The 12,094-nt window shown below is 29.5% G+C and overlaps 1 protein-coding gene across 1 annotated transcript; it reads right to left on the reverse strand.

Annotated features, from left to right (window-relative positions):
• Window positions 1-7,872: 7,872 nt before the first annotated feature.
• Window positions 7,873-9,075, reverse strand: LOC133691588 (glutathione S-transferase F6-like). The gene is made up of 3 exons (XM_062112156.1): window positions 8,833-9,075; window positions 8,665-8,713; window positions 7,873-8,570 (listed from the first exon to the last, which is right to left on the reverse strand). Exons 1-3 carry the CDS (start codon window positions 8,980-8,982, stop codon window positions 8,128-8,130), a joined length of 642 nt encoding a protein of 213 aa, XP_061968140.1. The 5' UTR covers window positions 8,983-9,075; the 3' UTR covers window positions 7,873-8,127.
• Window positions 9,076-12,094: the final 3,019 nt, after the last annotated feature.

Here is a 12,094-nt window from a genome sequence, read left to right on the forward strand (position 1 = left end):
TGGACGAGTGGAATTTATGGACCAATAAGCCGCGTGAATCACGTGACCATTTGTTTCCTTCACAATCCATTGATGCTATTGGAGTGTTTGGGAGTGTAATTAAAGTTAATTTTTAAAATGTTATTTTTAAAAAAATATTAAAAAAATATTTTTTATATTAAAAATATTATTTTTGATATTAATGTATACGAAAATATTAAAAATATTAATTTTAAAAAATATAAAAAATTTAATTTTTTAAAAAAAAATTTAAAACATAAAAATAAATAGGGCAGTACATCTCCTTCTTATCTCATTAATCACGTCATTTTCAACCAAATAGAGAGGTATTTCCAATGGGTGACGATGGATTTCCGATGGCTGGACGAGTGGAATTTATGAACCAATAGGCCGAATAAATCAATTGACCATTTATTTCCTCACAATCCAAACAGGCCATTTTTTTTATAAAAAAAAAACCCCAAATAACACAAGCAGAAAAAATTTCAGCGAAACAGCCAGTTTGACATATTTCACTGTTAAAAATAACTACTTTATAAGAAGTCGTATTTGGGAATAGCAATTTTTTAAGGAATTGTTAAAATAAGCTAACACCAATTTCAATAAAAAAAAAGATGAGAGGAAAAAAAAGATGAGAGGAAAAAAATATATCAAATGCATATTAAATCTTTGATTATGACCCATAAGATAAATCCTATCGTACAAAAAAAAATCACTAATAATAACTGTCGTGAGTCATATTCTTCATCGAATAACATTATTTTAGTATATTTTAATTAAAAAATATTTTTTAAAATTATTTTGCCCATATTAGTAGATAACTAGTTGGCTGATTTTAATAACATTAATGAAGAAAGAAAGAGAAAAAAGAAATTGGGCACTTTCTTCCTCTAGGTAACAACTTTCTCTCTAATTCTATCTACTTTCATTTCTTAAACAAATAACCAACACGCAATCGTTTTCCATAACTTCCTAAAATAAATAAGATTAAAGAAGAAAAAAAAAAGAGAAATATTTTCCAACTCATTTTTTATTGTAAATGGTTGAAGGGAACAATTTGTTTTTCTCAAAATTATAAAAATTCAATTCATTTATGTCTTATATGTATTTTCTATCAAATTTTCATTCATCGATATCTTTCACGTACCTATAATTTTATTAAAGAAACAAATGACATGTCGACTGTTGATTTAATTTTCGACCATCGAAGGGTAGCTGGAAAGTCGAGCTAGGGTTTTAAGATTAAAAAAAAACCATTTCAACATATTTTCTTCAAAGAACACCTAATAAGATTAGGTGGAGGGAGAAATAAAATATCTAAATTTTGGACATTCATTTGTCAAAAAACTTGGACATACGTTTGTCCAAAATTGGATATTAGGTTGTCTAAATTTTAGACATTTCATGTTTTTTTAACCAAACAATTTTGAAAACAAACTTGGTGACTTGATACTAAATTAATCAAAGATTTGACTCAAAGATTATACATGTTAATTTTCAAGGGCACAACCTGTAAATTAAAAAAAATTGAGCAATGTTATTTGTAGTTATATAGGGTCACCTGTATTTTTAGCAGCAGACATTAACTTTTCGTGACCGATTTCTAGCCTAGTTGGTTGGTAAAGAAGATATGACTGGAGCAATGCATTATTTGATAGCTGCTCCATAGCAACCCCATCCCCAGCAAAACGAGCCTGGCTTCCTACTTCCTAGGCCCAGGCGTGGGCACGCGCCTGGCACGCTAGATTGTTCCTCTATCTATTGATAAGAAAAATCATTGAAGTGATCGTAGCCGTTTTTTTTTTATTGCGTTCCAAACGAGATTGTATAATTTTTTTTATTTAAGATTAATTTTTTAATTTTTTAATATATTTATATTAAAAATAATTTTTTAAAAAAATAAAAAAATATTATTTTAATATATTTTTAAATAAAAAATATTTTGAAAAATAACCATCATATTTACAAACACCTTCATAAAAATAAAAACCAAAAAGAGATTAACATAGGGTAAATTTTGGATTAGAAAGGTTGCATCTAATTTTTTTTTAAAAAAATTATGTTGGTTCTGATTAAATTTGTATTTTTTTTAAATAAAAATTAGCATTGTTAAGAATTAAGTTTTAACTAGATCAAACCCATATTGATTAAATTAATGGATTCATGACTTAAATGTTTTACCATATTAATTAATTTATTTTTATTTTTTTAATTTTTATTAGTTCAAATCTCGAATCAATCTGATAAATAAATAGGTCTGAATTTTAAATCTATTGATGTTGTAGGAGTTAAAATTCTATTAGTTAAAAAAATATCTCTTATTTCATTTTTATTTTTATATTCATATTACCATTCAATTTCGTATATACAATCTTGTAAAAATTATCTATGATACATAAATTTATTTAAAATACTAGAATATAAGTTTTAAAAAAATCCAAAGTACTGAAATGGAGTGCATGAATTGTACTATTTATAAAAACACATTCATATCATCATAGCGTCTATAAGTTAGTTTTCTCAATGCTGCATTTATAAATATAAAGTAAATACTTAAAGAGAAATTATATCTTTAATTGTTGTTTGAAATGTACCTTTTCAATATATAATACATTTTTTTATGTATTTTAATTTTGTTTTGAGAATCTATATTTTGTTAACTACGAGCTAAGACATATGTTGCAAAATATACCATGGACATTATATTAAATAAATAAATAAGAAAAATAAGATTAATTAATAGTTTGTGGTCTAGTGAGTATTTTGATACTATTATTTTTTTAAGATTAAGAACATCAATAACTAATATCAGATATTAGATTATTTGTAAGGGTAAATGCAGATGCAAAAAGAAGAATAATTTTATCAACTCGTAAATAAATTAAAGAAGATATTGAAAATACCATTATAAAAAAAAAGTGTCAATAACAGTACCAATATAAATATTGTATTTATGAGATATTAAAGTTGTATTATTAAACCTATTACAGGTCGAATTTCTTGTCAAATTAGATGGAGTTGTCTTAGTCAAACTTGATTGACCCAATAAGTCAACTCATGACCTGGTTGACCCGATCAAAATCTAAGTGAAACCTGATTTGGCTAAAACAAATTCAAAACAATGTTATTTTAATTTTATTTTAAAAAAAATCTTAAAGAGATAGTGATTTGAATTGATTTGGGTTGACTCGAATTAACCTACCAAACTAATGATTCGGGCCTTGAGTTAGATATAGCTAGAATTGTGATTTATAACTAAAGACAAAAACAAATAAAAATTTAAGACATGTCCTTTAATGTAACACTTCCCGCAAGCTCGTGTCTAATAAATCTGACTATGCCTAGTGCCCACGCTTCGCAAGAAGCTAGAGAAAAAGTTAATTATTGCATAAAAAACATGTGGCGTCATTAATTTTTTCTACAAATAATGAAAAATCTGAATATAAATTGAAAACTTGACCCATGTGCTCAATAAAATTAATCGACTGCCATGTGCATTAATAAATGCCAAAAAAGTCATTGTAGCTCATTTAACCTAGTGGCTCATTCAACCTAGCAAACCAAGAGGCAAATTGGTCACCTCATTCAAATGACAATCTGAATCTCGAAAAATTTCACTTCTATGTTGATTTAACCTCTGCCTAAACCCATTAGGTTTAAATGCAAAACAATGAACTGTCCAATGTAAAAATAATAATAATCAAGAAGTGAAATGAAAAGACAACACATATTGTATTAACCCGAGTTAAGCTGTAAAATTTATGACCTAAATAATGGACACGACTATAATGAACTAACCTAGTTGGGGAATATGTCTCTTTCTTTTTCCTTCCATTATTTTCTTCTCGGTTGAGACTTAATTGGGTCTCGATTGGTCTCATGTTAGTTGAAATCTGGGACTAAATTGAAAAGTTATAAAAGAACTGAGAATTTTTTTTTTCAAAATATCATATTGGATCGACCCCGATCAACTTGGGTTACCTACAAAATTCACATGGGTCATGGACATGACCAAAATGAGATAACCTAATTGGCCAGTATGTCCTTTTCTTTTCACATCCTTTATTTTCTTTATAATTGGGATTTAATTAGCATTAGGTATGATGAAATTTGTTACTAAATGGAATACTTATCAGTTAGATTAAATTGAAGAGTTATAAAAGAACTAGCATCTAATTTGTTTTTTTTTTAAAATGACACATTATATCGACCTTGGTTAACCTGCGTTAACCTGTGAAAATCATAACCCGAGTCATGGACACGACCACAATGAGAAAACCCTATTGGGCAATATATGTCCTTCTTTTCTTATCTTTTATTTTCTTCTTAGTTGGGCTTTAATTATCCTCTGGTGGGATGAAATTTGATATCACGTTAAAAAATTATCAAAAAGACTAAATGAAAGGGTTATAAAAAAATTAGGAATGATTTTTTTATACAAAAAAAATGTTATATTACATTGCCCCCGTCAACTTAGGTTAACCTGCAAAATTCATGGTCCAAGTTATAAATATAACCATAATGAGATAACTTGGTTGGATAATATGTCTTATTCTTTTTCCTAGTTGGGTCTCATTTAACCTTGGGTAAAATGAGATTTAGAACTAAATTGAAGAGTTAACGAAGAATTGGAGCCCGAACAAAAACAATTATTTGCAATCTAGAACCAAATTGAAATGGCATAAAATAATGAGGGGGAAAAAACGTCTAGCGCATGAGCGACACGAGCAATCGTGTGAGGAGGCAAGTGTGTCCTCCTCCGAGCTCCGATCATGGCCTTTCTTGATGCTGCGAGTATTGTCTCATCGAGTTTTTTTCTCTTCGCATGGTACATGCTGGTGTTGAAGTCTCGAAGTGGCTTTGATAGTTTTTTTTCCCCTCCCTTCCTCTCTCTTTCCTCAGGTTTTGTGCACAAAACTATATATAAAAAAAACATTGTGGTTGTTCATAACAAGGTTGTCAATTCCGTTCCAGTAGGTGTTTTGTTTTTTCAATTGGAATGGAATGTTTCAGTTTCGAAGTGTTTCGGTGTGCTGTTTCGGGATTGTACTGTTCATATATATATATTCAACAAACATAATTCAAATTCAAGATAAATTAATTATAAATTATACAATACAAACACAATACCAAACAAATATAATTTTAAAATTTAAAATATTTCTAAATAGTCAAGATTAAATAGATCTATAACTTAAAGTAATTCAACTTAAACAAAATATCAAAATATTATGAAAGTAAAATGTTTTAACACAAATATTTTAAATATAAAGTTATGTCAATGTTATCAAGGCTAATGGAATCTAAAACATCCATTGTTTTGCTCAAATTCCTACAAAGTATAAATATGAAAAAAAAAACATGAATATAAATCATATATATTAGTGATAAATCTAATTTTAAAAAATTAATATCATTGTTAATGAAAATGTAATAATAATTTTCAATATTATTATTAATATTATTGTTATTGAAAATAGTAATGAAAAAGAGCTTTTTATACTTGGGTGGTTTAATTAATTAAACTGAACAAGGTTCAATTTGATTCAATGGCTTTTTAAGAGCGAAACGTAACATGTGGAATGAAATCAGAACGTTCCGGCTGAAATTTAGCTGAAAAATCCAGAACAGACCGAGATTTAAAATGAGATAAAAATTGTTCCGTTTTGTTCCGTTTTTTGAATTGGTATGAAATATTTCAGTCATTCCGGACAAAACGAAATGAAATTGACAACCTTAGTTCATCATGTTCAATGAGCGTGTGTACACGGTAAGTTTTGTCCACCAAATTTAGTTTTTTTTTATAATGTAAATATGTTATCAAAAAAATAATCTAGTTTATAAATAATAATAGATTGAACAATTATTAGTTAATTAGTATAGCATATATCATCAAATAAATATGAAACAAAATATTTAATCTTTGAAAATTAGATATGAAAATTTAAGAAAACACCGAAACAATTATTAATTTATCAAAATAGCGTGCATCATAAAACATATATGAAATTTTCTATATTATAATTTGTTTTTATTGCAAGACTTTTGTGTTCATTTTTTTATTAATTTAAAATTCAACAAGATTAGATCAAAATTCCAGCTGCGACCAAGCTAGAAATTTAAGGGCCCAAAAGTGGCTGCTCCCTATCAAATGACTCAAGGCCACCGCTCTCATCAACTATCATCTCATCCTTGTGATTTTATTTACGAAAAGCCATGGGAATGAATAAAGATATTGTAGCACTTTAGCTTTTTGGGAAAAAAAAAAGCGAAAAATATGTTTGTCTCGCTTTAATTTAGCATCAATATCGCTTTATTTTTCGGAAAGGTCAAAACTGCCCTCGTCAAATGTCTACACGGTGGGAGACTAGTTGCTAGGACTGCATGTTGTCGTGGTCTTATGGTATGCTTATATGTTGTTATGGATTTATAAAAAAACTTATATTTTTTTTAAAAAAAATTATATAAAAAAATAATATTACAATTTATAATGTTTTCAAGAAAAATTAAACTACAAAGCTAAATTTTAATTTAAAAAAATCATAAAAAAAAAAATAATGTAGGGAAACACTGCAGCAATCTATAGTGTTATGTGAGGGAATATATAATTCTAATCCTCAACCAACTTAATATTAAAAAAATAAAATCAATAAAGATAATTTTAAAAAAAATCATAAAAAAAACAAAAAAAACCTATGCAGGAAAACACTATAGTAATCTATAGTGTTTCATGAGAAAATCTACAGTTGTAATTTTCAACCAGCTCAATACTAAAAATAATAAAATCGATAAAGATAATTTTTTTTAAAAAATTATAACAAAAAAATCATGTGGGGAAACACTTTAGCAATCAACGGTTTTTTAAAGAAAAAAAATACAAAGCTAAATTTTCAACTAGTTCAGTATGAAAATAATAAATTCGACAAAAATAATTTTAGAAAAACAAATTGATAAAAAAACATGTGGGGAAACACTGTAATAAGAAAAAATCATGTAGGAAAGCACTATAGCAATCAACAATATTTTTTTTTCAAGAAAAAAACTACAAAACTAAATTATCAACCAAGTCAATATGAAAAAAACTAAAATTGACAAAGACAATTCTGAAAAAAAAAACAAAGAAAAAGAAAAAAAACCATATGGAAAAATATTGTAGCAATCAACAGTGTTTTTTTAAAAAAACTACAAAATTAAATTTCCAATCAGCTCAATATTAAAAAATTAAAATTGATAAATAATTAAAAAAAAAGATAATTTTGAAAAAAAACAAAAAAAAGCAAAAATAAAAATAAAAAAATAAAGGAAAAAACATATTAGAAAAACTAAAGCTAAATTCTCAACCAGCTTAATATTAAAAAAATTAAATTCAACAAAGATAATTTAAAAAAAATATGTGGAGAAATATTGTATCAAAACAAAAACCATATAGAGAAAATACTATAGTAATTTACAATGTTTTTTTATTTAAAAAAACTAAAAAACTAAATTTTCAATCAATTTAATATAAAAAAAAATTGAAAATGATCATTTTAAAAAAAAATCATAAAAAAATTAAAAATAAAAATATTGTAATAATTCACAATATTTTTTTTAAATGACAGCTAAATTTTTAACCAGTTCAATATTAAAAATATCAAAAAAAAATTGAAAAAAAAAATATTTTAGAAAAAGAAGTCAATCATGAGAAAAGAAAAAAAATAAACACGTAAAAAAAATTAGTATAATGGAAATAAAAGGCATGGGACCACACCTTTTAGAATATTATTAATTAATAATTAATGAAAGCAAAACTATGCCCTCGTCCCTCATCTGTTAAAAACAAGAGGCAAATTAACATAACGGGAACAAAAATAGAAAAGAACGACACCAGGATGTTCAAATGATATGTGCTTCGTCAGTAAATCCTGACTCGAAACCTCTACACAGAAAGTGCCGCAAACAGCACACAGGAGAGACAAATTTTATTTGAAGTTTAATCACCCTTTGCACGGAAGATTGAGGGCTTAAACGCTAAACACCATACATGTTTGGGGGGGAACAGTACTGTTATTTATTCCGGCCAAGAGACCACACTCATCTTTTTTATTATTTATTAGGACAAGAGACCCTGCATGGTTACCTTCTAATTTACTTTGGAAGCAAAGCGAGCACCTTGCCCCAAGCTGGCCTTCCAGTGATACTGGCAACCCATGCGCTAACATGGGGGCGAGAATCGAACAATTTCTTGGATGGAGTCCCCAACAAGGCCTGGATGTTAGGGAGATGGTGCAGATCGGCCAAGGTGAAGCTGTCACTGGCTAGGTACTTGGATTGAGACAGTCTTGCCTCGTACACATCTAGAACCTTACCGAGAGTAACCTCCGTCTCGGCAACTAGAGCCGCATCTGTTGGTAGCCCAAAAATTGGTTTAAAAACTTGCTCCCACACCAGTTTTGAAGCTGATGGGTCGAACTGGTGAGACTCCACTTCCTGCCATACCAAAATTGTTGCATACCGGTTGCCTGCAGCGCCCAGTTGAGTCCCCTTGCTGGCATATTGGTGGGCTACGTACTGTGAAATTGCTCTTGATTCTGCAAATACCCGAAAGAGTAAATAAACTATAGCCCCCAACAAATCGTGTAAAATAGTACTTCTACAGTAACTAGGGGTTGAAATTTTACTCACCAAAGAGCTTTAGATCTCCATCAACAGCAGCTGGAACTAGACCAAATGGCTATTTCATTCGAAGAGGAAATGATATTATATTAGATGAAGAAATCGATAGATGTAGTGATCATTTGTGATGGGAAATAAATAGATGCTCTTTTCTTTCAATATTAGTAAAGTACTTACATTGAGGGAAATATGGGGCTCTTGCTTGTGTTCCCCAGCTCCCAAATTGACATTAACAAGCTCAAATTCTACCTCTTTCTCGTAAAGGGTTGCAAGAACTCTCTGTGTGTTGGTCGATATAGGGGTTCCATGGAGTTTCAAGGTTGCCATGATTTTTTCCAGAAAATGTTTTTCTTTATAAAAAAAAACCCAGAGAGAATTCGGTTTCGTTAATGCCTTGGGTGACGACGGGATTCCTACGGGAGGAGGAGTAGGATTTATGGAGCTGGACCAATATGCTGGGCCAAATTCGTGGTCCAATCAAGAGAGGCCATATCCCACTCGTATCTAATTTAGTAAATTTAAACCAAGCGATTACATATTTGATGTTGTTAATTGAATACTCGCTCCATCTGATTTTCTTTTTCCATCACTAAATTTTTAATTATTTATTAGAGCAAGGTGGATTTGAAAAAATAAATAACGGACATCCCTGGTCGTTAAGTTGTGGGCTTGGTCCAATAACAAATCATTGAAAACCATGGTATTGGCATACACAACAATACAATATTATAACATCCAAGAGATTAGTGCCGCGCCTGGCTTTCTTTCCAATAACTACCACTAACAATTAAGTATGATATACACCTTGTCGGTATAATGCTAATTTTATGGTCAATCACTTGTGAATGCTAGCTTTTACTATCAATGTTCGCGTTGTCTAACCTTCTAGTACGAAAGCCTATATAGGTTTACCTAGGTGGTATAAATAATTGTTTTTTTTTTTTATTACTTCAGTTTGCAACTCCATATTCCATGAAGTAATTACATGTGATTGAGGTATATAAAAACCTAAAATTACTAGATAATAACTAGAATATCACAAAACATGTCACCCAACATATAATATATATATTTATACACTAATCGTTTTTGTTATTTTTAAATACATTATTATCCTCCTGTTATTTACTGATTTAAATATCGGAGGGTCACTTATCCTGATATGAAACTCTTTTTGCAGGAGAGTGTGGAATGACTAAGCCACCTTAGCTTATAAGCATCCATCGAAATCCCAAACCAATTTAAAGTTTTTCCCGACTTTATCAGTGACAATGTTTATAGAAAACTAAACAAAATCTAGTTCATTCTCATTTCACACCTCATCCAAAACTTCTTTTCATAACTGATGACTTGGAAACACAAGAACGTGAGAGAGTAACTAATTTCCTTACCATAAGTACATAAGCTCCTCTAAATCTTTAACAAATTACCCATTCCCTCTAAGTACAATAATTTCACACTATTCAACTTCCTCAATGGATAACACAACACCTAGCTTCACTACATGCATAATTAAGTGCACACAGACAACCTTGGTTTTTTAAATGAATAGGGCAAATCAATGTGTAATCAAGTAGACATGAGAACACTCACACTCTAACCCTCCCCTCTGAAGAAATTGCTCCTACCATAAAGAACATTCTTAATTTGGATGCTATAGACATGAAAGTCAAAGATGAAAAATAGAAACCTTAGCAAGTCTATACCATATGAGGGGCTGCTATCATTGATCTTCTTATAAATCTTACTCACTTACTCTTTATCAAAAAAGACCCTGATGCGAGTGAGATCAATAACAATATAAGCTTATGAAAATGAATATTGCCTCCTCCGAGTGGGATATTCTCCACTTTATCATTGAATGTTGCATGCCTATCTTTTCAAAGATTGTGTGTCTATTAATGCCAATTTAGACACTTACAATGGACTTACATATCCAAGATAGCATTTATAAAATGTAAAAAGTGGCCTAGAGCTTTTAATATAAGATAGTGATGTTATATGTAAAGTTCTTCCGATAACATTCCATGAATTTTCTCGAGTGTGGTACTATAGCTTGAAGCATAACTTCATCCTTGACTTTCACGATCTTATCACTAAATGCTTTAGCACAAGCACACCAGCTAAAAAAAGCATAACTAAGTTCTTTGGCATCACAAAACAAGAAAATTAGAGTATTAGATCATATCTCTAAAATTTTAATATGGATATGCCCAAAGTGGAAAGTATACTTGAACTCATTTTTATTAAAACTCTAATTAATGGAATCGACAATTATCCTCGATGGGAATGACTATATACTCTTCCTGATTGAACTCTCTTCAATGTAAAATAGGCAATGAAAAATCATATTTGAGTAAAAGAAATGAACGTGACCCGGTAAGAACACCCTTGGTTCTGGTAATAGAGAGTTTAAGTTCTCAAGTGTCATCGATCTTATAAAAATCCTATGGCATCTAAAAGTATGACAAAGGGATCAATTAGCGATCAATTAACATTCTCTCAGCTCATGCCCACACCTTTGGCCACCATATGCATTAAGACATTGGTTGTCATTAAGAAACAAGAATTTGTATAATATATACATTTTCTATAAAAAACAGTGCGAACACAAGAAACTCCAATAAATTTTATTTCTTTTACCACAATAACGGATATGACATTGAGGATAGCTATGCCATAAAAAAAATTGATCGTTAAGGGTTACTTCTAACAGTTTGTAATAAATAAAAACAACCTGATCAAAACGAAAAAAAGGTGGTCACATCTCACAATACATTACCTAAAATCAATTTATCCCTGGGTAATGTACCAAGGTAAAATCTTTTAAACTTTTCAATGAAAAAATCAATATTGTCTTTCTAAGTACTCTCCATACATTTTTCTTTGTAGAATTACTTACCTCCCAAATGTAATCTTTGTATCTTCGATGAAATCTTCATATCTCCAAATGAAATTTCCATACAAAAGCTTCATGCTTTTGACAAAAATGAAATTTTCATATCTCCAAACAAAATCCTCACATAAAATCTTCATGTCTCAGACAAATATTCACTTCTCCTATTAATGTTCATTATCATAATGCCATGAGCTCTCTAAACATTCATCATGTAAATTTCTCTGTTGACCCTTTATTTATCATTAGCAAAATTCTTACCACGATATAAAATTCGCAATCATAAAGCATTCTCTATTTTATGCTTAAAACTTGATAAGGAGAAATTCATGAGTCTATTAAATAACATACAATTTCAAATACTAGGAGGTAGCTAATAGGCCAATAAAAGAAACAAAAAAAGAATGATTAACCTATATCCATAGTGTTATAAGCCTTTGCGTAATAACAAACTGTTAATAGCATTATGTAGGCCTTGCCCTAACCCCTAACTATCTCAGGACCGAATCTCAATCCCATGCAAATTCTCAAGGAGCCTAACTC

Source organism: Populus nigra, chromosome 4, assembly GCF_951802175.1.
Source record: "Populus nigra chromosome 4, ddPopNigr1.1, whole genome shotgun sequence".
Classification (NCBI taxonomy): domain Eukaryota; kingdom Viridiplantae; phylum Streptophyta; class Magnoliopsida; order Malpighiales; family Salicaceae; genus Populus; species Populus nigra.